The sequence below is a fragment of the Thalassophryne amazonica genome, chromosome 12, assembly GCF_902500255.1.
Source record: "Thalassophryne amazonica chromosome 12, fThaAma1.1, whole genome shotgun sequence".
In the NCBI taxonomy this organism is placed as follows: Eukaryota; Metazoa; Chordata; class Actinopteri; order Batrachoidiformes; family Batrachoididae; genus Thalassophryne; species Thalassophryne amazonica.
This window is the reverse complement of record NC_047114.1, coordinates 52,893,821-52,919,228: the sequence shown is the minus strand read 5'-3', so window position 1 is coordinate 52,919,228 and position 25,408 is coordinate 52,893,821. Positions and strand designations below refer to the sequence as shown.

The window sequence follows — 25,408 nt, the reverse complement described above, 5'->3', positions numbered from 1 at the left end:
TCAATGATAAAACAGCTGGAAGAACACTGGAGCAGTGTCTGGGTTCCGCCCAGCGGCCCATTTGGATGTGGTTTATGGTTTTGTCTTATTTTTGGGTTTGCAGTTGTTGGTGAAATCTTTAACTATTATTGGATTCTGTTGTTCCATTCTTTGCATGATATTATTTTGTCTGTGTTTATTTAGTCATATTTTCTGCGTAGGTTCATCTCAGTCTGTGTCCTGGTGGTCTGGTCCCTCATGTTCCACCCCTGCTTCCTCATCTGTCAGTACTGTTGTGTCTTCCATTTGCACTCCTTCACATATTTGAGTTTTCATATTGCTTTTCTGTGTTTATTGTTAGTCTTGTGTTCTGCTCACTTCCATTATATTATTATGTTGTTTTTCACTCTTGCACTTTATCACTCCTGAGTTCTATGCTGGTTTGTGGTTTTGTGATTTCTCCTCCTCCTTAGTTATTGTAGTTTATTCCCTTCTCTCCTGTTGTTATTCCTTTTACTGCCATAGTTATTCTTACTCTAGGTTTATCTGTTCAGGTATGTCTTCTCCCAGCACTTTGCTCCTCTCACGTGAGTCTGAAGTTCCTCCTCATTTGTCAACCACCTGTAGCCAATTTTACCTGCATTCCTTAAGCACTTCCTTGTTTGTCTGTCAGTGCCGGCTCATTGCATTTTCTGCCAGTGTATGATGTTCTCTGTCATGCGCTTGTTTATGGACTCCTCTGTGAGTATGCTGCCTCTTGTGATGTGATAGTTTTGTTTTTGTTTTTTTTTGGATGTTGTTTTCATTTTTAGCTCGTATTTTCGTTTTTCTCTGTGGCTTTTTGTGGTACTGGGACACGTGACATTCTAGGTTGTTTTGGACTTTTGGTAGGATTTGTGGAAATCACTTGTTGGCACCTTATTCTGTCCAGTTTTCTGTCTGTATTATTTGGGGTTCACGGTGACTTGTACATATCCTAACAAGCAACTTTGTTTTTTATTGTTATTCTGTTTCATTCTTTATTTTTTGGCACTAATTCTACCCCCCCCCCCCCCCCCCCCCCCTCCCATCACTATCACAATGAGACAGAGTTGAAAAGGTAATAAATGTGTTTAAAATGTAAACAGATTTTTGGTTAGTTGCCAAAACCAAATATATTTGAGCTTTGGGTGGGTATTTTGTCACAATAAGCAGAAGCATCTTTAGTTTCTGAGAGCTTCTATTAATATTTTACAACCTAAATGAGGAGTTATGTTAATTGACAGAAAATTAAATGATTGATCAATAATGCAAGTAATTGCTAATTGTAGCTGTACTTATTGTTTTTTTTTTGTTGTTTGTTTGTTTTGTTTTTTTAACTAAGTGACACCAAGCTCACAGAGTAATCTTTGGCTAAATATACTGTGTTAGAGTTGTAGAAAAAGACAATATGGTTCAGAGTGTGTCAACCACTTCAAAGATGCATTAAAACAGAATTAATAGGAATACATTATTAAAGTGGCCACCACAGTGGCTTTGTGGTTCACACTGTTGCCTAACACCAAGACGGCCGTGGGATCATTTCCCACTTGGTCTTTTCTGTGTGGAGTTTGCATGTTCTCCATGTGTTCATGTGGGTTTCCTTCAGATGCTCCGACTTCCTCTCACTTCGAAAGACGCACAGGTTATGTGAACTAGGGACATTAAAGGGGCAAGAATGTGTTTTTCCATCTATATGTGGCCCTGCGACAGACTGGCATCCTGTCCTGAGTTTACCCCACCTCACGCTGCTGGGATAGGCTCTAGCATCCCACCCGTAACTCTTGATTGCAATAAGCGGGTATGGAAAATGAATGAATGGAAAAAAGATAATTACAGTACATCCACTTTACTTTTACATGGAAAATTTGAAAAAGGTAATTACATTCAGGAGCAAAAGTGCATAAATGGATGGAAACAAAACCTATGGTGAATCTCTTTGTTGATGATGTTCCACTCTTTATTAGAAACAGATAAATCTTTCTCAGTTAGTCTTTAAAAATGCATTATTGATACAAACTAAACATTAGTCACTCAGACTGTCTTCCAATTTTTCATCATCAAACAAAACAGTGATTGTAGACATTTGAACCCTCTGTTCTGAGGACACAAGTCCAAACTTGGATCTGCCTGACCAAGCCATTATGATACCCGAGCTTAAACAAACAAAAATAGAATCACAAGAAAGGCATTAGATTGCCAAGTACATTAATACAAATTAAGACACCACAAAAAAATAACATCCAAAATGAATTGCTGTGGCTACTAGATTAAAGCTCTCAAGCTAAAAACTAAAGAACCATGGCTGAAATGAGTCAGAAATAATGACAAAATTCATGACACGATTATAGCGTCCAGACCTACAACATGACCTTCAATCAATTAACAACTGCACAACTCTTGTGAAAAGCAAAGGCTTTTACAGCTGGTAATGATCTCTCACTGGGAGAGCTGGCCCCTGCAGATGTGATTCGATCATTTAAACAAAATTGTTTCTTTAATTAAAGAATATCAAATATTATCAGATATGATGTCTAAAACAAGATTTACTTTGTGCTGGTTAATACGAGCATCCAATCCACAGCCACAACATAACCTTTGATTAAAATCAGCTGACTGATCAACTGTCTCAAGCCAGTCAAGAACAAAAAACAGAAATTTAAAGGAAACTAAAATGTTGAAATGTGTTTTTACAAACCAAATGTCTGAATACTTCACATTTCTTAGCAAAACTTGTGACTTTGTTTTTATGCTTCTGCCCATCTGTTTTCTCTTATATTCTGTGATGTTATATTAATGGTTTGTGGAATAGCTTCCAGCCTGAATAGGTTATGTTCAGTAAACTGAACTTTGTTTGCTTGTATTTTTCTCCCATAATGGTGTTGTGTATATAAGTGAGAGTTGCACTTGAAAAAAAAGAAAAAAATTGGTACAATTTCACAAGTTGACCATGTTTTGCATGAGTTAAGACATTTAAATCTGATGATGCTAGTTTTAAAAAAAATGCAAGTTCCAAACCAAAATTAACCACAGACATTTATCTGTCTGCACAGGATATGACTTACCATTACAGTTGAAGCCCACTTCCTTGCTGCATTTCTTCGAGCAGCCATCATCATCTAGCAGATTGCCATCATCGCACTCTTCTGTCCTAGAGAGAGCAGAAACATCAACTTCATCTGCACTGTAAGTGTGTATCATCATCAGTCATTTGATCATAGTGTACAGACCCCTGAATGAGAGCATCGCCACAGTAGGACTGTCCGTGGACATAGAGGAGAGGTGGAGAAGGATTGCTTAAAAGACCATCTGCTTCTACCTCAATGGTGTATTGGTACTGCATGCCTTGCCTCACAGTGCTAGAAAAAAAAAAAAAAATCACAATTTAAAAATAATACAAGCTTCTTGATCGAATCGTGAAAATCATATGCTTCAAATCCTAACACAAAAGTGAATAGCTGAAACATAATCCAAAATAATTGTTCACTCCCTTCCTGTAAGCTTTGCACATCTAGACACTGCAATCATTCCCATTCAGCTCAGCAAAATTGCTCAAGTTCTGTCAGACTGCATGAGGATTGTAAACAGCCTTTTTCATGCCCACCCACAAATAGGATTTAGAACTAGACTCTGCAAGACGTTATCATTGCTGGTTTACAAGTTGTTTAACATGTTCTGATGCCGCTATGAGGATTATGCAAAAATATAATGCACTAACTTACTACGTTTTCATAAAATATTGAAAAATTTTGTGGAGGCTGGCTTGCATATAAATGGTAAATGGACTGCATTTATGTAGTGCTTTTACATCTGAATCAGACACTCAAAGCGCTTTACAAATAATAATACAATAACATGCTTTTGGAGGGCGGTATGCATTTTCACAGGCCCGACGTTCATGCTCAGTCGCCCAAAATGAACAATATTCGCCCGAGTTAGACGAGGGCGAATATCGTGTATGTATATATATATTCCTCTGCGGACAGTTCTTGGGCTGCGCGCACTATGACGTCATTTGTTTACGCACAGATATGCCGATACTCGTTTGCTACTGCGTGCGAGTATAGCCAGGTAGCGTCAACGTAGATCTACGCTACCGGCCTAGCAACGCCTCGGTAAAGTGATAATAATGCCTCACATTCACCCCGATGTGATGGTGCTGCCATACAAGGTGCTCACTACACACCGGGAGTAACTAGGGGATTAAGGACCTTGCCCAAGGACCCTTACTGATTTTCTGGTCAGACTGGGATTTGAACAGAAGATCCTCTGGTCTCAAGCCCAGTGCTTTAACCACTAGACCATCACCCTCCCCCATAATTTGCATAATTCTTTGTAACCCTTACCCCAGTTATGGATATATACTGTTGCCTACTCAAAAGTTTACATACCGTAGCCAGACGTTTCAGGGTTTTTTGGTCATTTTTCAGAGAATATGAATGATACCATGAAACTTTTTTCCACTCATGGTTAGTGCTTGGGTGAAGCCATTTGTTGTCAAACAACTGCATTTACTCTTTTTAAATCATGATGACAACAGAACCTACACAAATAACCCTGATCAAAAGTTTACATACTCCTGTTCTTAATACCGTGTACTGCTGTACTGTACTTTCATACTGCATGTTCTTGTCCTCCACTCTTTCTTCTCATTCACACACTTTTCTTTCATGTTCAGTTCTCTCCTTTTGCTTTTTCACTTCTTGGTTTGTCATCCTTTGCATCTCGGCCTCCTTTTCTTCCAAACTCATTGCTCTTGAACACTCTCCTCTTCACACATCAACCCCTTGCTGCCCTCCTCAGTCCCACATAACTCAATTCCCACTGGCTCTTACATCTTTTTGCACTTAGATACAACTTGTGTAACATAGGGGACATGTTCCCTGAAAAATAAACTGTTTTTGAAGCTGTGTGCACCTAATGTTCACCCTGCTCTGTGAAACAATGACAGCTTCCAAGAAACACATGGTGCCACACCAAATTCTGCCCCAAATTATTTATCATGTGGCAAAACTCTCATTTCCTGGCCGGAAAATCAGAAACGTTTGGAATAATATACAAATATGTAAAGTAGAGTGCAATCCTTCGCAACACTACTTTCCAATTCCACAAATTTTTACCTTTAGAAAAACTTTTCAAAGTGAATGTCCTGTTAGAAGTGGCTTTTCATAAGCTAAACTATAATACAAAATATAGATCAAAAGGGCTTTTCAATGTTAAAATCAAATATCCACTAAATCCATAATGTGGATCAAACTTAGTCTATTCATAGAGAGTGCCAATTTACACATCTTTGTCACAAATGAGAATGATTGAGGCACTTTTGATTGAGATATAATGCAAAATGTACACCAAATGGGCTTTTCAATATTACACTCCAATTCAAATAATCCACAATCCAGATCAAACTTTGTCAGGCGATACTGAGTATCAGTCTGAACCTCACTTTCAAATATGAGAGTGATTGGGGCATGTTTAAGATATAATGTAAAATATACATTAAATGGACCGTTTAAATTTAAATGGCCACCAAATCTGTAAACTGGATCAGATCCAGATCAAACCTTTGTCAGTCGATAAAGGATACCATCCTACATAAGGATCTCAAATAAAGATTTTTTTTTTTTTATCTTTTTTAACAGACTAATGAATTTTTGAAAATTCATTCAATGTTAAAGATGGGGATTTTTCCTGACTTTGCCCTTTGAACTATCCATCCATCCATTTTCTTCCGCTTATCCTAGGCTGGGTCGCGGGGGCAGCAGCTCAAGCAAAGCTGACCAGACCTCCCGATCCACACACACCTCCCCTAGCTCCTCTGGGGGAACCCAGAGGCATTCCCAAGCCAGCTGAGGGACGTAGTCCCTCCAGTGTGATCTGGGTCTTCCCCGGGGCCTCCTCCCGATGAGACGTGCCCGGAACACCTCTCCAGCGAGGCGTCCAGGGGGTATCCGGAAAAGATGCCCAAGCCACCTCAGCTGGCTCCTTTTGATGTGGAGGAGCAGCGGCTCGACTCCGAGCTTTGAACTATGACCTTGAAAACTGAATCAGTTCATATTAGGATATGAATCTTTCACATTTAAAAACTCGTGTTTTGTGATTAAACTGTCATGGGTCATATTTTGGTGATTGGATTTACAGTTTTTCTCAGTTTCTGAAACAGTAAACTCTGAAACAAATTCTGGGTGGCCCAGAGTCATTGCACAATATGTACAGACACAATTTGCAAAACTCATCTACTCGTTTTTCCTAAACCAACACAGTCCCAGTCAGTAAATACATTTCACACTGTGATACACCTGTGTGGCAAAACTCTAAACACAGGCAGAAAAATACAGATTGTATATTGTCATTGTAACCAGTACAACGAAAGGTAAGGTGTAAGCCTTTCAGTACAAACACAAAAAATATAAGAATGTAGTAGCAAAAAGAAATTGCATATAAATAGAGAAAAGTATGTACAAAACTGTGGATATTTCAGTGACAGTGGATATTGCACAAAACAAATGTGAACACAACTGCAACACAGCTGTCAACTTTTACACACAATTGAACACACATTCCTAATGATGTGATCAGACAAATGAGGGTGCACAGGTGGCACATGTGTCCATCTGCAATGGACAGAAACATACAGAGTGGCAAAGGAGGACGAGTTCATGTGAGACGTGGTGAATGAGGAGGAAGACCAACAACAATCAATTCTGATGGTAGTGTTTTCACACACTCGTTCTCTTCCGGGTCTGACGTGTGAGGTCAAAGAGCAAGAGGTGTCAACTGCAGTCTCGAGGCATCATGACTGACTGTGTGGGCAGCAAGGATGACAGACTTCTATTATTTTTCCCGTTGGTGTGTTGATTCCTTGAAAGATTTTTGTGAAAATGTGGTATTGGTGTCCAAGGAAGAAAACTGAAGCTTATGCTGCACATGAACTGAAATTAAAGTTTTGCCCGACTTGACCCACTGCCGACCCAGACAGTGTCTATTCGGAAACACAGAATCAGTTTCTCTTTGCAGACCTCTATAAATCTTGTCCACTATGTTCGTATTTCTGAGCGTGTGAAATAAATTATTCCTGAAGAATGAAATCAAATAATTGTGTATCTAGTTGGTGAATGGCAGTTGAACAGCGTCTCTAGTATAAATAATCATGATACTCCATTTCCCTGCATATTCTGTGTCATTTATTAGGCTTATAGGCACATGTGCCTGTGATTTGGATCAATGAATAATGAACACAGGTGGGATAAACTGCACTGATTTGTATCACAACAGAGCAAGGCGACAGATCACACTGCCCTTTTAAAAGATGACGATGGCAAATCATTCCCCCACCCGATATCCGAGCTCAGGTCCGGCTGGCTGGATGATAAGAGTGGCATGACTCGATGGCACTGCCACACAATTCGCCGGGCCAGCGATGCCCACTGGATGCTGCGCTGTGTGCTGCTGGACACTGTGTTATATAAACTCATTATTTCACAGCAGATTAATCATTTGCTCTGAGCTTGGCTGATAAAACCATCTCTAGTCTCTACGTAAGCACAGAGGAATTTTGTTTTTGCAATTGAACATTGAGAAACATTGTTCTTAAACTGCTGGACTTTTTTTTTTCCACGCAGTTGTTCACAAAGTGGTGATCCTCGCCCCATCTTTGCTTGTGAATGGCTGAGCCTTTTGGGGATGCTCCTTTTATACCTAATCATGACACTCGCAATTAGTGTCCTCAGTTCCCAAACGCTTATTGTGTTGTTAGAAGGAAAGGTGATGTATCACAGTGGTAAACATACCACTGTCCCAGCTTTTTTTAAACATTTTGCAGGCATCCATTTCAAAATGAGCAAATATTTGCACAAAAACAAAAATGTTTATCAGTTTGAACATTAAATATCTTGTCTTTGTGCTGTATTCAGTTGAATTTAGGTTGAAGAGGATTTGCAAATCATTGCATTCTGTTTTTATTTACATTTTACATAACGTCCCAATTTCATTGGAATTTGGGTTGTAGGAACCAGTACACTTCTTCTCTACTCCTCAGGCATCCTCCCACTTTACAAAATTTTATTTAACAATCTGGTTCAAAACTCCACTGCCATCTCTCCAAGGCATTTCCATGCCTCCAATGGAATGTCATCTAGACCAATTGCCTTTCCACTCTTCATCCTCTTTATAGCTGCTCTCACTTCATTCTTATAAATCTCTTGTACTTCCTGATTTACTCTCGCCCCGTCATCCAGCCTTTTCGCTCTCTCATTTTCATTCATTGGCAGAAGTCCTTTTCTCCTTTGTTCCTATTAAACGTCTTGTACAGCTCGCAGTATGCTTTTGCCACTTCTCTTTTCACCTTACACTGCATCTCCTTGTACTCCTGTCTACTTTCTCCATCTCTCTGACTATCCCAAAACTTTTTTGCCAACCTTGTTCTGCTTTGCTTTCCTGGCCATCTTTGTTCCACGACCAAGTCTCCTTGTCTTCCTTCAACTGTCCAGATGTCACACCCAGTACCTTCCTAGCTGCCTTCCTCACCACATCTGCAGTACTTTTCCAGTTGTCCAAAATTCCTTTCCCTCCATCCAGTGCCTTGCTCACCTGCTCACTGAATGATCCTTTGTTGAGCTCTCATTCTCCTCTTCTTCTTTACCTCTGAAGTCATCCTACAAACCACCATCCTGTGCTGTGTAGCTACACTCCCTTGTGACCACCTTACAGTTTCCAATTTCTTTCAGCTTGGATCTCCTACAAAGAATGTAGTCCACCTGTGTGCACCTTCCTCCAATCTTATGTCACCCTGTGCTCCTCCCTTTTCTTGAAGTAGGTATTCACCACAGCCATTTCCATCCTTCTTGCAAAATCAACTACCATCTGTCCTTCCACATTCCTGTCCTTGATATCATATCGACTCATTACTTCCTCATCACACCTTTGCCAATGTGGCCATTGAAGTCTGTTCTTGTTGCCAGCCACTCTTTCATGCTTGGACACACTCTACACAATCCCATCTCACTCCAAAAATATTCTTTCTCATGCTTCTCGTAACCTACCTATGGGGCATGTGCACTGATGGTATTCATCATCACCCCTTCAATTTCCAGCTTCACACTCATCACCCTGTCAGACACTCAATCTCCAACACATGCGTTACATACTCTTCCTTTAAAATTACCTCAATACATTTATGTTCTTGTCCTCACCATGATGCAACAACTTGAACCCACCGCCTATGCTCCTGCTCTTACTTCCCTTCCACTTGGTCTCTTGCACACGCAATATGTCTGTTTCTCCTCTCCATCCTATCAGCCAGTTCTCTCCCTTTACCATCATACTGCCAGCATTCAAAGTCCCAACTCTCACTTCCACCCTTTTAGTTTTCCTCTTTTCCCACTGACCATGGACATGTTCTCCTCTTCTTCTTCTTCTTCTTTGCCCAGCAGTAACCCAGTTTCTGCTGGCACCCTGTTGGGCAACAGCACCAGTGATGGTTGTTGTTAACCTGGGCCTTGACCGATCCGGTATGGAAATTCCATTTTTAGTCTACATGGGTGGATTGGCTTATTTCACACTGGGTGCCCTTCCTGACGCCATCCTACTCATTTATCCGGCTTGGGACCGGCCCTCAGAATGTACTGGCTGCATACCTCATGTGGCTGAGTAGGTGGTAGGACCACAGGTACTACTACGTAGTTATTCTAAAATGAGCCATTTTGGGTCAAAACTTTGCTTATAACCCAAAAGTTTCCATATGCACAGACAGAATTATTGACTTTTACGACTCTTCAACATCAAACTGCAACCATATCTAAATATTAATGGAAGAAATAAACACAGCTAGAACAGTCGAACTTTTTGACACATGAGAAATGTAAAAAGTGAAGATGTTTTGTTTGTTTATTTTGTTGTTTTGTTTGCTTAGATTTTTTTAAAATAATAGTATCCACAATGAACAGAGGAAAAAAGATAGCTACTGCAATGTACAACAATACAAAACGATTCTGATCTGAAATAAATGTGCTTGTATGTTTATTTTGGGATTCCTATAATGAGTGGGAGACGCTTATCCACAGACTGGATACAAGTTATGTAATCCAGCTTCGCCCTGAAATGTCAGTGAGCTTTAATTGATTATACGGTTTTTGAAATAAAATTGGATCTGCAGCTACATCTCACAATCACCACGCTGAAAATATTTGGATTTTGTCCTCTCCAAATGGAACCCAGTCCAGACTATTTTGAGAGCCACATAAATTGGATTAATAGACTGATGGATACAGATAGTCATTTTGTGGGGCTTGAACTCTGTACACTTACATAATTCTTTGATCTGGAGTTTTCCTTCTCCTAACAAGACAGCCCATGTCCTTGTGTTCCCAGTATTCATAGCTGGATACAGACTTCATGTTCATAAATATTCATCCCTACCTGATGGGATGCTTTACTTGGGGAAATTGTGCGAGATGGAGAATATTTTAAGGTAGTTTGAGCATAAAGACAAGTCTGTCACTTCCTATTAGATGCAACACTAACCTCCTGCACAGCTAAGCTTGTGCTTCTCTGACTAATTTATGAACTCTCTTAATGCCACACCAGTGCCACCTCCAAAACCATTCTCTGTTGACCCAATTCACATGGTGTTTCTTTATGAAAATCTGTTTCTGTTTATTAAAAAAAAATAAGCACAAGAGAGATGAGTCACGCAAAATCCATAACATGATAACTTGCAATGGAATGTATGTAGAAACTTTAACTTTTGCATTACTGTGAAAATGAATATAAGGGTGAACTGGTTAGAATTAGGTGCATTTGGCCAAACTCAATTGTGAGATATTGCTTGATAACTGATTACCACTCACTGACTACCATGTTGCTCAGAGTAATGATACCAGGCAGTCAGTATGAATGCCTACATATGTTACAATCCTGATGACTCCTCAACATGCATTGATGGGGTGAATATAAGAGGCCGACAAATCCCTGCCTGAAATTTATTTACTGGTGTGCAACACCTCAGGACAATGTACTGCAGTTAGTTCAGAGTCTTGGACTGCACTCACTGCTAAACCATTGTGGCACTTTTGCAAAAATGTATAGAGATATTCACAAATTTTGATGAAAAGGTTAATTAGATAATTAATATAAATAAATTTATATGTTTATGTGAATTAGTCACTTTTTTTTTTTTTTTTTTTTACAAGTTTGGGAGGTCCCTCGACTTATACTCTGGTGCAACCTGTATACGGAACAATCACACTTTCATTATTGATAATTATAGTAACTACAGCAGGTCAAATAAGTATTGAACACATCATCATTTTTCTCTAAATGTATTTCTAAAGGTGCTATTGTCATGAAATTTTCACCACATATCAGTAACAACCCAAGAAATCAAACCATCAATTAGAAATGAAGCTCTGTAATGTGAAATGATGCAAGAAAATAGTATTGAACACCTGAAGAAAGGGAGGTGCAAAAAGGCATGGAAAGTCAAGAGATGAGCTGAAATCCATCAGTAATTAGTAAGTAATCCTGCCCTTCTCAGTGCAAATTAATATTAGCTGGTTCAGTCTCAACTGATGGCCTAAAAAGGTGTCTCAATACCAAGGCGTCACACAAGAAACATTTCATGATGGGTAAAACTGAACAGCTCTCTCAATCTTCACAACCTTATTGTTGCAAACCATACTGATGCCATTGGTTACAGAAGGATTTCTAAACTTCTGAATGTTCCAGGGAGCACTGTGGGACCATTATCTGAAAAGTGGAAAGAACAGCATTTCACCTTAAACCGTTCACAACCAGGTGCTCCTTGCAAGATTTCTGACAGGACTGAAAAGAATTATCAGAAGAGTTGTCCAAGAGCAAAGGACCACTTCAGAAAGACCTGAAAGTAGCAGGTACAATTGTTTCAAAGAAAACAATAAGTTGAAGTTGTTGAAGCTTGTTTAGACAAGATTTAGATGAACCTGTGAAATACTGGGAGAACACTGTCTGGTCAGATGAGACTGAAATTGAACTCTTTGGATGCCATAATATACACCATAAACGGCACTGCAAATCAGCATAAAAACATACCAAAACTAAAGTTTGGAGGTGGGAACACAATGGTGTGGGGCTGTTTTTCAGCAGATGACACTGGCAAACTTAATATAATTGAAGACCTACAACATGATCTTGCTGCAGATCGTTCAGCCACACAGTGCACTTTGCACAAGGAGATACTGTATGGGAGAGTAATGCAGAGGAAACATTTTCTGCGTACACGCCACAAACAGCCGCTTGAGGTATGCTAAAGCACATTTGGGCAAGCCAGCTTCATTTTGGACCTTGCTGTGGACTGATGAAACTAAACTTGAGTTATTTGGACATAACAAGTGCAGCAGATAACAGAACATTTACAGAGGAATTTTTCAAAGGGTGAAATGAGTATCAAATTCGGCACAAATACACCTTAGATATTACTCTTTTGAGAAAACCGATTGGCCACTTGAATTTTAAATAGGCAGCCAGGTAGGGCTCAACTGAAGAATTACACAGGGGTCAATATTAAAAGAGGCTTCAATCATATTCAAAACTGTTCCATGTTATTTATCTAATCACAAAGATTCCAAAAAGGTAAAGTTTGGACTATTTATGACAATGTCATGGGGTAAAAATGGCAAGAATTGTGACAAAGGTCAATTTCAGTTTGTACAAGGGTCAAAAGTTAAAGTTGCTCCAATTTTGGTAAAAAGTGGTGCAAATTATTGGTTGCACTAATAGGAATAATAAATGGAATAGTTTTGACTATGATGAGTGTTTGGTCTTCAAAGTCAAGGTCAAACAATGTCGACGTTCATTGGATTCTGACGTGACATGTTACCCCGTAACATAACTAAGCATGCCACATGGGGCAAACTACGAGGTCTGTTAGAAAAGTATCCGACCTTTTTTTTTTTTTTTTTTTGCAAAAACCTGATGGATTTGAATCACGTGTGCTTGCATGAGCCAATTTTTTCACGCCTGTCGATTGCGTCATTTGCTGGTAAGCAGCCTTTGTGTGAGGTCGTGTGCAGTGCTCTCGACGGATTTTCATTGCAAGGAAAATGGCGGAATGACTGGAGCAGTGCTACTGAATCAAATTTTGCCAGAAACTGGGCGACAGCCAGGTGGAAACCATTCGGAAGATTCAGACGGCTTTCGGTGACGATTCTATGGGCAACACACAGATTAAGGAGCAGTACAACCGGTTTAAAGACGTCCGCACAACGGTGGAGAGTGAGCCACGCTCCGGTCAGCCATCAACATGCTGAAACGACCAGATCATTTTCTAAGTGAACGCTGTGATGATGCGGGACCATCGTGTGACTATCCAAGAAATTGCGGAAGAGGTGGACATCAGCACTTTTTTGGCACATTCAATTGTGACAGAAGATTTGGCCATGAAAAGAGTGGCGGTGAAATTCGTGCCAAAGCTGCTAACAGCGGAGAAAAGCACCTCCGTGTTGAAGTCTCACAGGACATGCTGGACTCCAAAAAATGATGCCCACCTCTTCCACAATTTCTCGGATAGTCACACGACCGAAAAGCCACCGAAAGCCATCTGAATCATCCGAATGGTTTCCACCTGGCTGTCGCCCAGTTTCTGGCTAAATTTGATTCAGTAGCGCTGCTCCAGTCATTCCGTCATTTTCCTTGCAATAAAAATCTGCTGAGAGCACGACACACGACCTCACACAAAGGTTGCTTGCCAGCAACTGACACAATCGACAGGCGTGAAAAAGTTCACGCATGCGCACAAAGGTTCAAGGTTGGCTCATGCAAGCACACGTGATTCAAATCCATCAGGTTTTTGCAAAAAAAAAAAGGTCGGATACTTTTCTAACAGACCTCGTATTCCTTTTTAAAACCCTGTTAACTCCACCAATAATTTGCATCGCTTTTTATCAAAATTACAGCAACTTTAACTTTTGACCCCTGTACAAACTAAAACTGAACTTTGTCACTATTCTTGCTGTTTCTCACCCCTAACTCCTTAACATTCAGTCATAGATAGTCCAAACTGTACCTTTTTGGAATCTTTGTGATCAGAGAAATAATGTGGTATAATTTTCAATATGATTGGCGTATCTTTTAATTTTGACCCCTGTGTAATTCTTCAAATGACCCCTACCTGGCTGCCTATTGAAAATTCAAGTGGCCAATCATTTTTTTTCTAAAGAGTAATGTCTAAGGAATATGTCTGCCAATTTGGTGCTTGTTTCCAGAAATGAACAACTGTTAACAGTTATCTGCGCCCAAGGTTGGGTAGGTTTACTTTGAAAGAATACATGTGGATTACATGTACAGTAGTGTTCAGAATAATAGTAGTGCTATGTGACTAAAAAGATCAATCCAGGTTTTGAGTATATTTCTTATTGTTACATGGGAAACAGGGTACCAGTAGATTCAGCAGATTCTCAGAAATCCAACAAGACCAAGCATTCATGATATGCACACTCTTAAGGCTATGAAATTGGGCTATTAGTAAAAAAAAAAAAAAAAGTAGAAAAGGGGGTGTTCACAATAATAGTAGCAGCTGTTGACGCTACAAACTCAAAACTATTATGTTCAAACTGCTTTTTTTAGCAATGCTGTGAATCACTAAACTAGCATTTAGTTGTATAACCACAGTTTTTCATGATTTCTTCACATCTGCGAGGCATGGAGTCAACCAACTTGTGGCACCTTTCAGCTGTTATTCCCCTCCAAGATTCTTTAACAACATTCCACAATTCATTCACATTTCTTGGTTTTGCTTCAGAAACAGCTTTTTTGATGTCACCCCACAAGTTCTCAATTTGATTTAGGTCCGGGGATTGGGCAGGCCACTCCACATAACCACAGTTTTTCATGATTTCTTCACATCTGCGAGGCATTAATTTTGTTGGTTTGGAACCAAGATTTTGCTTGTTTACTAGTGTGCTTGGGGTCAATGTCTTGTTGAAACACCCATTTCAAGGGCATGTCCTCTTCAGCATAAGGCAACATGACCTCTTCAAGTATTTTGACATATCCAAACTGATCCATTATACCTGGTATGCGATATATAGGCCCAACAACATAGTAGGAGAAACATGCCCATATCATAATGCTTGCACCACCATGCTTCACTGTCTTCACTTTGAACTGTGGCTTGAATTCAGAGTTTGGGGGTCATCTCACAAACAGCCCTTGGATCCAAAAAGAACAATTTTACTCTCATCAGCACACAATATTCCTCCATTTCTAGGCCAGTTGATGTGTTCTTTGGCAAATTGTAACCTCTTCTGCACGTCTTTTATTTAACAGAGGGACTTTGCTGGGGATTCTTGCAAATAAATTAGCTTCAAACAGGCGTCTTCTAACTGTCACAGCACTTACAGGTAACTCCAGACTGTCTTTGATCATCCTGGAGCTGATCAATGGGTGAGCCTTTGCCATTCTGGTTATTCTTATATCCATTTTGATGGTTGTTTTCCGTTTTCTTCCGCGCGTCTGTTTTTTTTTTTTTGTCCATTTTAAAGCATTGGAGATCATTGTAGATGAACAGCCTATAATTTTTTGCACCTGCGTATAAGTTTTCCCCTCTCCAATCAACTTTTTAATCAAACTACGCTGTTCTTCGGAACAATGTCTTGAACATGCCATTTTCCTCAGGCTTTCAAAGAGAAAAGCATGTTCAACAGGTGCTGGCTTCATCCTTAAATAGAGGACACCTTATTCACACCTGTTTGTTCCACAAAACTGACGAACTCACTGACTGAATGCCACACTACTATTATTGTGAACACCCCCTTTTCTACTTTTTTATTTTACTAATAGCCCAATTTCATAGCCTTAAGAGTATGCATATCATGAATGCTTGGCCTTGTTGGTTTTGTGAAAATCTACTGAATCCACTGGTACCTTGTTTCCCATGTAACAATAAGAAATATACTCAAAACCTGGATTAATCTTTTTAGTCACATAGCACTACTATATTCTGAACACTACTGTATCTATATACATACATTTGGATTACTTGTAATCTGATTACTTTTGGATTACATTTCAAAGTAATCCTACCCAACCTTGTCTGCGCCACAATTTTGATCTAGATTTTGTATTATACATTAGCTTTTGAAAAACCATTTCTAACAGGAATTTGACCTTGAAATTTTTTTTCCAAGATGAAAATTTGTGGAATTGGAAACTAGTGTTGCCGGAGGTTTGTGCGGGACTCTAGTTTTCCCTGTGTCATTCTGCTTTATTACATGTACGTTTCTGTACATATTTAGTTTGGTTTCTTTGTATGTGTGGATTACTTTGGTTGTTACCAACATCTTGTGAAAATTTCATGTCAATATCACCTTTAGAAATATCTTTACTGAGAAAAATGGTTCAATGTTTGTTTTAGTGATGCAATGAAGACGCACATCCAAAACACATAAAAGGCGTGCAGGACCAAAAAAATATATCATAGAGAAGCCAAATGATCCGCACGGCCACATCACTCCAATACAGAAAATTTTATTTAACAAAGGGCTGTTGCCCGAAACGTTACGCTTATTTTTTTGTCAAATAAAATTTTCTGTATTGGAGCGCTGTGGCTGTGTGGATCATTTGGCTTCTCTCAATGTTTATTTTACCTGCTGTATTTATATAGGGCTTTCCCAGGAATCAAAGCAAAGTAAACCACAGTAATGAAAGAATAAATTCTATACCAAAAGTACACGACAGCAATAAACAAAAATCCCAAATGAAAGAGCCAATAATACAGAACAGGGTTCTATTTATATCCCAGTGCAACTTATACGGTGATGTGAATTATATTTGTTTTTTTCATCGTCAAGAGGCATTTCTTGACAAGGTGTGACTTACACTCTGAAAAATACAGAAACATTTTACCACAGCAATCAATCACCTTAAACCAAAACAAATAGCCATACCTGAAAACACCTATTTGTTTATGTCTATTAAAAAAAGACAGAACTAAAAAAACAAAAAAATATTGTTCATTCAAATGATTCTGCCTTGTTAAACCCCAAAGAAAACTCACCACCTACCTGTCAGTGAATGTTTGTTGGGTCTGCAGTGAGGGAGACTTGGTGAATGGTGGCTGCCGGTGAATCCGGTACAGCAAAGATCGACATCCAGAGCACAATGGGCTGCCTGTGCCTGAAGACAACATGGCAGCATCAATCTCCATCTTTTCATCAAAAGTGCAAAGCTTTATAGCTGCAATGGCGGCGCTGTGGGTGTTGAGGCGTAAAGTAAGAGGAACATCGCAGAAGACATGTTGTGGTCCGAGGTTAATAACTTTGCCCATGTCTGTGATCAGCTCTATGTTGGCAAGGGAGGGATTCTCTGCAAAAAGGGAAATACAAAATGATGATGTAAATGTATAAGATATAATTACAGGCTGATCAAGCTCATCATCTTGACACTAACTGATGGAGATGTAAGTGACCCAAAGGGTAAGTGCACGTGGAACGATGGGATAGAGAAATCTCAATGTCAGGGTGCAGCCTTCTGTATCCGGGCATGGTGATGTGACATTAGTATCATAAAGGCTTAGCTCAGGACTCCACGCCTGGAGGCTCGGCTCACATGGTTGCTCCACATCTGGAGGGCCTGAGATCAAAACACAAACATGTAACATTTCACTCTAATGAGCATTTTGACCACAACAACTCCATCCATCCATCCATTTTCTTCCGCTTTATCCGGAGTCGGGTCACGGGGGCAGCAGCTCAAGCAAAGCCGCCCAGACCTCCCGATCCACACACACGTCCCCCAGCTCCTCCAGGGGAACCCCAAGGTGTTCCCAAGCCAGCCGAGAGATGTAGTCCCTCCAGCGTGTCCTGGGTCTTCCCCGGGGCCTCCTCTCAATGGGAGGTGCATGGAACACCTCTCGAGCGAGGCGTCCAGGGGGCATCCGGAAAAGATGCCCGAGCCACCTCAACTGACTCCTTTCGACGTGGAGGAGCAGCGGCTCGACTCCAAGCTCTTCCCGAGTGACCGAGCTCCTCACCCTATCTCTAAGGGAGCGCCCAGCCACCCTGCGGAGGAAACTCATCTCAGCCGCTTGTACTTGTACCAAATCTCATGACCATAGGTGAGGATCGGAACATAGATCGATCGGTAAATCGAGAGCTTTGCCCCCCCCTACTCGGTAAATCGAGAGCTTTGCCCCCCTACTCAGCTCTCTCTTCACCATGATGGTCCGATACAGCGACCGCATCACTGCAGATGCTGCACCGATCTGTCTATCAATCTCACGCTTCATCCGTCCCTCACTCGTGAACAAGACCCCGAGATACTTAAACTCCTCCACTTGGGGCAAGGACACTCCACCGATCTGAAGAGGGCAAAGCACCTTTTTCCGGTCAAGAACCATGGCCTCAGATTTGGAGGTGCTGATTTTCATCCCGGACGCCTCACACTCGGCTGCAAACCGCCCCAGTGCACGCTGAAGGTCCTGATTTGACGAAGCCAACAGAACCACATCGTCCGCAAACAGCAGAGACGAGATTCTGTGGTTCCCAAACCAGACCCCCTCTACAATAAAAAATAATGAACAGAACCGGTGACAAAAGGGCAGCCCTGGCGGAGGCCAATGTGCACTGGAAACAGGTTTGACTTACTACCGGCAATGCGAACCAAGCTCCTGCTGCGGTCGTACAGGGACCGGATAGCCCTTAGCAAAGGACCCCGGACCCCATACTCCCGGAGCACTCCCCACAGGGTGCCCCGAGGGACACGGTCGAACGCCTTCTCCAGATCCACAAAACACATGTGGACCGGTTGGGCGAACTCCCATGAACCCTCGAGCACCCGATGGAGCATGTAGAGCTGGTCCAGTGTGCCGCGACCAGGACGAAAACCACAGTGCTCCTCCTGAATCCTGAATTCTGTTGTGGTCGAAGCATCCAGCCCCTCTCCAGGAGGGGCTGGACGACCACAACAACTGATTTTTAAATTGTCTGCAGTGTTCCTTACCCTCAAACAAACACGAATTGTCAACAGAAAACAACAAAATTTAAAAATATGCCAAAATAAAGTAACTCACACAATACCATGTTCTTTCTGTGCCACAGAAATGTCTGTGTACAGTTTACTGGTATGTTTATCATATTTGAATTTGGATGAAGAAAGTGTTGGTCCCACATTAAATACTAATTTGCAACATTTTTACATGAATTGTAGAGATGGCACAGTTATATCTCCATAAAAGAGCAATGACTCCATGTAGGACTGAATGACTGACTGACCATGAGTAATCACATATCAACAAAATGCCAAATGGATTGAATTGTATATTTGTGTCTGAGCAGTCTCTCAAAGTACATGTGAACACAAAAACACTCCTTGGTTTCAAATATTTATAATATCAAAAGTAACATGAATAATTTTACAATTTTGGTATCTACAGTTGCAGAAACTGTAGATTGTCTTGAGGCACAAATCTGGGGAAGGGTACAGAAATATTTCTGCTGCTTTGAAGGTCCCAATGAACACAGTGGCCTCCATAATCTGTAAATGAAAAAAGTTCAGATCCACCAGGATTCGTCCTAGAGCTGGACGCCTGTCCAAACTGAGCAATCGGGGGAACTTAGCCACGGAGGTGACCAAGAACCCAATGATCACTCTGTCAGAGCTCCAGCATTCTTCTGTGGAAAGAGAACCTTACAGAAGGACAACCATCTCGTCACCAATCCACCAATCAGGCCTGTATGGTAGAGTGGCCAGACGGAAGCCACTCCTTAGTAAAAGGCAGATGGCAGCCCACCGGAGTTTGCCAAAAGGGCACCTGAAGAACTTTTAGACCATGAGAAACAAAATTCTCTAGGCTGATGAGACAAAGATTGAACTCTTTAGTGTGAATGCCAGGCGTCATATTTGAATGAAACCAGGCACCGTGCCTACAGTGAAGCATGGTGGTGGCAGCATCATGCTAGTCAGGATTGAGGGAAAGATGAATGCAGCAATGTACAGACACATCCTGGATGAAAACCTGCTCCAGAGCGCTCTTGACCTCAGACTGGGATGACGGTTCATCTTTCAGCAGGACAATGACCCAAAGCACACAGGCAAGATATCAAAGGAGTAGCTTCAGGACAGCTCTGTGAATGTCACTGAGTGGCCCAGACCTGAATCCGATTGAAAGTCTCTGTAGAGATCTGAAAATGGCTGTGCAACGATGCTCCCTTATCCAACCTGATGGAGCTTGAGAGGTGCTGCAAAAAGGAATGGGCAGAACTGCCCAAAGATAGGTGCACAAAGCGTATGGCATCATATTCAAGAAGACTTCCAGGTTGAGCACTTGATTTGTCCTCTGGTATGCACTGTTAACTGTGGGACTATATGTACACAGGTGTGTGTCTTTTCAAATCATGTCCAATCAACTGAATTACCCCGGGCATCCAGATATCCTCCAATTAAGCTGTAGAAACATCTCAAGGATAATCAGTGGAAACAGGATGCACCTGAGTTAAAGTTTCAGCTTCATGGCAAAGGCTATGAATACTTATGTGGGTGATTCTTTAACTACGGGCACTATTGGCCTTGTAAATGTAATTTCCACCACACCATTGCCTTACAATATAAAGCGCCTTGGGGCAACTGTTTGTTGTGATTTGGCGCTATATACATGTGCTCTGATGTCACTGTTTATCTCCATAGAAACTACCCAAACAATCTTTCATACAAACTGTTTAAAGGGACATTACAGTGTTGTGGTGGAAATTACGGCAATAGTGTGGGACAACTACATTTTGTTTAAAAAAATCACAACAGTTGTATGACATTGAATACCCCAATTATGTTTTGATTATTTTCCTGATATTTTATTCAGAGATATTTTAAAACATTAGAAAAAACGTTCTCTTTACCATTCATTTTATCATTGAAGATCAAAAGTCTGGGTGTGGGACAAGCACAAAACGGCAATATTTGCATATAATGATGCTGAAAAAAGGTGAAAAAGTCATCATAGACTACTAGAACAAATTTCTTAACACACTTTCATTGTAAAGATAACTATAAAAGTGTGAAATTTCCCCTTTTTTCTGTTTTCATACAATATGATCAAAGGACATAATAAGTGCCCGTAGTCTAAGAATCACCCATGTACATGTGATTTCTTTATATATATATATATATATATATATATATATATATATATATATATATATATATATATATAAATTTATAAAAAAAAAAAAATTCACAACATCATTATGGGGTATGTGTGCAGAATGGGGGCAATAAAAGTAAAAAAAGAAAAGGAAAAATATGTATTTAATCCATTTTGGAATAAGGCTGTAAAATAAAATGTGGAAAAAGGGAAGTGCTGTGAGTGCACTGTATTTGTTCCATCCACCCCCTAAACCACCTGATTCTAATTTTTGTTCAACTATTCAGTCAGCTAGATGAGCTATTCAGTGAAATCACCTGTTTTAGGTGCACAGGTGGAAGCAATGGATGGTGTGACTTTTACTGAATCCGGGGTTTTCCACTGCTGGTGGAAATGAGCCATAACACTTGCATACCAATGTGCACTACTTTTGCCATGAAGCTTAATTTTGACATCTTGAATTCCAATCAGCCCCAACCTTTGGTGAGGAAAAATAAAGCTAACAGAGACAAAAATATTGTTGTCCCTTGAATGTCTGTTTGAGGCTCACTCCAAATCACCCCATACACACAAAATCCCCAACTAAAGGTCTTTACATCCTGGTACAAAACAAAATGGGTATAGCTGGTTTTCCTGTTCTTGAGAAATGAGAGAAGCGTGTACACTACGTCGGCCAGGCAAGTCAAGCTGCTTTGCACCATGTAAACTGACATGACACACTCCATGTAATTACCACATACTTCCTACTCAAGCACATTCTCTACATGATACACTAAGCATTCCCTCCAAATTGGGTGGGCTATTTAAGATGCAAATTTCCCAGCTGCCTGTTGCACAAGCAAGCATTTCCAGGGAGTGATTAAGTTGGAGCCTCGATGCCAAGATCAAACCATGTTCTGCTAATGCAATAAATATGTTTCACTGAGTTGTCTGACTGAACTGTATCTGAAGCCAGGGCCCCACTAGCAGAAGCTTTTAGCTGCTGTGGAACCATCCATATTTGTATTTTCTGAGCATTTATTTCATTTTATTCATTTATTTATTTATTTATTTATTACAAATAGCTAGACAATATGGTTTGGTGTGTCACTATTTGTCCCAACAGATCATATAAGAAGTCTGTGATCCAGTATTATTTAATTTGTATGTTAGTACCATTAGCACTACTTAGCAAGTATTGATAGCTTAGTGAGGTTATCTCCACTCTTACTACATGGTTATTGAGGCAATGTGTGTCCGTTCCAATTTTTAATATCCACACCAAAGCCACCCATTATGAAAACCATCACCCCATCCACAAAAAAACTGCATTAATGAAATACCTGAATCTAGGTTAGCTCATTAGCTTTAGCTTGTTTAGTAGCCAGTCTTGCTCAAGCTCCAGCCTGTACCTATTTATGATTAGGATTTAGGTGCAGTCAGACACTACCAAAATGGTGACATTCGTACCAGCTCTATTTTAGTTTAAAACAAGCGCTTCAGCAAAACTAGGACTGACAACATGAATGACTTGTACATATAGATTCTATGATTTCAGACACCTTCAATGGACAACATTCTGAAATTTAAAAAAGAAAAAACAGTTTAAGTATTGATTGATAACAGTTGAAACTGTGGCACAGGCAACAGCATGAGATGACGTAAATGTGTTTTACAACAATTCCAGCCCATGGTGTTTTGCCTGTTGTATTACCAATGAAATCCACATTGAATTTATCTAATTTCCCACTTCAGTTTCCCTGCCGAAGGCAAGATGAAGCCACTTTTTTGGCTGACAGTGACCTCGCACATCGTCATTGGAAGTGGGAAAGAGTGGAAAGGAAGCCAGGGAAGCCAGCAGACTGGCTGTCTCCTCAGCTATGTGTATACCGCTGTTAGAGTAAGACTGTAATTGACTCTTTATCATCATTATGATCCCGCAGCGAAAGGGAGAGAGCCGTAATCCCCCTGTTCCTCCCCACAGCGTGTTTTCAAAGCAAAAAAATTCCAGCAGAGGATTTCCACATATTTGGATAGAGTTTCTGCACAAGACATGAAAATTGTTTGTGTTCAACCATTTCCTTTCTTGCTTACTTGTTTTCTTCCTTGTACCCTTTGTGTTTATTGCCTCTCTGCTCTGTGTGTCACGCCAAAGTTCTCTTCCAGAAATTGGATTGGAATAACAAGAAATGTGCATAACTAAGGGTGTATAGTTTCAAAACATTGTGCTGCAGAATGTATTTTTTCATCAGTTTGCAAACCTCGGAGGTCCAGTATTTGAACGGCACCCAGCATTACTCAGAGTAGATGCTTTGCTTAATAATCCTTGATCTCACTTTGGTTAAAACCAGGCAGAGACAGTGAAAGGGCTGTATTTGAGGGCAATTATCATTTAATGATTTTCTGCTTTTTCGTCTTCCAGGAGCCATTAGCCTTGCATGCACCTGAAAATTTCAGGAAAACAGCGTGTGGAAACAAAAGATGAAAATAAAACACAAAACCTGAATAAACACTGACAGACAGAATGTGACTGGTGAAGGACAAGAACGTAAGCTCCATTCTCACTTTCATAGGTATGGATCCCAGACGTCTATAACTGTGATCTAGTGCATGATTTGACAACATCAAGCACCAGACTTGCACCAAGCAGTGTGCAAAAATAACCATAACACACCCATTGTTTAACTTTAGCATAGCTTGACAATTCCCAAAAACCTTCCAGTGATGTTATGGCATGTACATTACAGGCTCCATGAAAATGCAAGGGATCAGGAAAGTATGCCAAAATTTGCAACTGAAAAAATACATTTTTCGATCAGGAAAGTATGCCAAAATTTGCAACTGAACAAAAATACATTTTTCAATATCTTTTTTAAACAAACCCTCAATATTTATCCATCCATTTTCTCACTCGCTTACTCATCAACCGCTTATCCGAAACCGGGCCGCGGGGCAACAGCTCCAGCAGGGGACCCCAAACTTCCCTTTCCCATGCCACATTAACCACCTGTGACTGGGGATCCCGAGCCGTTCTCAGGCCAGTGAGGAGATATAATCTCTCCATCTAGTCCTGGGTCTTCCCCGGGGTCTCCTCTCTGCTGGACATGCCTGGAACACCTGGCTAGGGAGGCACCCAGGGGACATCCTTACCAGATGCCCGAACCACCTCAGCTGGCTCCTTTCAACGTGAAGGAGCAGCAGCTCTACTCCGAGCTCCTCATGAATGACTGAGCTTCTCACCTTATCTCTAAGGGAGACACTAGCCACCTTCCTGAGGAAACTCATTTTGGCCGCTTGTACCCGCAATCTAGTTCTTTCGCTCATGACAATAGGTGGGAGTAGGAACAAAGACTGACCAGTAGATCGAGAGTTTCGCCTTTTGGCTCAGCTCCTTTTTCGTCACAACAGTATGGTAGAGTGCACAAAACATCCATTTTCTGAACCTGATTATTCCAGTTAAGGGTCACAGGAGACCTGAGCCTGTCCCAGCAGTCATCAAGTGAGAGGCTGGGTACACTCTGGACAGACCGCCAGTCTATAGCAGGCCCACAACAACATAATAAAATATCCCCATTCATCACAGACACCTGCTTGGACCCTCTAAAGTTTTACAAGGTATGATCATAGGTTCAAATGATCTGGGATGCATATCCATGAAAATTAGAACAGAGCTTTAGTTAAGTGCAGAATACAGGAGAAAAGCTGGTGAGGTTTGCACTTTCAGGAACTGTCACAAACTGCAGTTCATGGTTATCTGTGGACATTTGGTTCAGAAAAGTAGTAGTCATGACACCACCACAATGCCATCAGTCAGAATTACCACGCACTGTCTCCGCATCAATACAAAACATCACAAATATGTTGCAATGTAATATGGCATGGCACACAGTGTAGAGATTTTGGCAAGACATCATCAAGATGCAGCCATGGTGTGCATGGTGATGGTGAAAGAGTACCAAAATCTCCTTTAGATACAAGAAGTGTTGTCTTTTTTCATAATTGTGAAATATGGGTGATGGTAACTGACAGATGCTGCTGCAGGCTGTGAATGACAAGAACGGCTTCTGTCACTAAGTCTGTATGACCATGTCTTGGTAGTTTCTGGGTCTTGTCAAGTGAGACTTATGCTCCCCCCGCCCCCCATATATCATGTTAATGTATAACATAGCTACAAATAAAGGGCAATTGCCTGCATTTCTACTGCACGTTTCCATTTGATGCAGTCACAGAGTACATGACAATGGCGCCTCTCTCACACACACACACAGACACAACAAGACCTCAACACCCCAGTGCTTCCTTGCAAGTTATTCAGCAGCACAA

General features: G+C 40.7%; 1 protein-coding gene across 1 annotated transcript in view; it reads right to left on the bottom strand.

The window, feature by feature from the left end:
• Nucleotides 1–25,408, bottom strand: part of pappa2 (pappalysin 2) — a 236,315-nt gene that overhangs the window by 110,389 nt on the left and 100,518 nt on the right. Inside the window, exons 10-13 of the mRNA XM_034182745.1 lie at nucleotides 17,419–17,601; nucleotides 17,034–17,334; nucleotides 3,228–3,356; nucleotides 3,063–3,148 (exon numbers count right to left, since the gene is read on the bottom strand). Of these exons, the coding sequence (XP_034038636.1) occupies nucleotides 3,063–3,148; nucleotides 3,228–3,356; nucleotides 17,034–17,334; nucleotides 17,419–17,601 (699 nt within the window). The remainder of the gene's footprint in view (nucleotides 1–3,062; nucleotides 3,149–3,227; nucleotides 3,357–17,033; nucleotides 17,335–17,418; nucleotides 17,602–25,408) is intronic.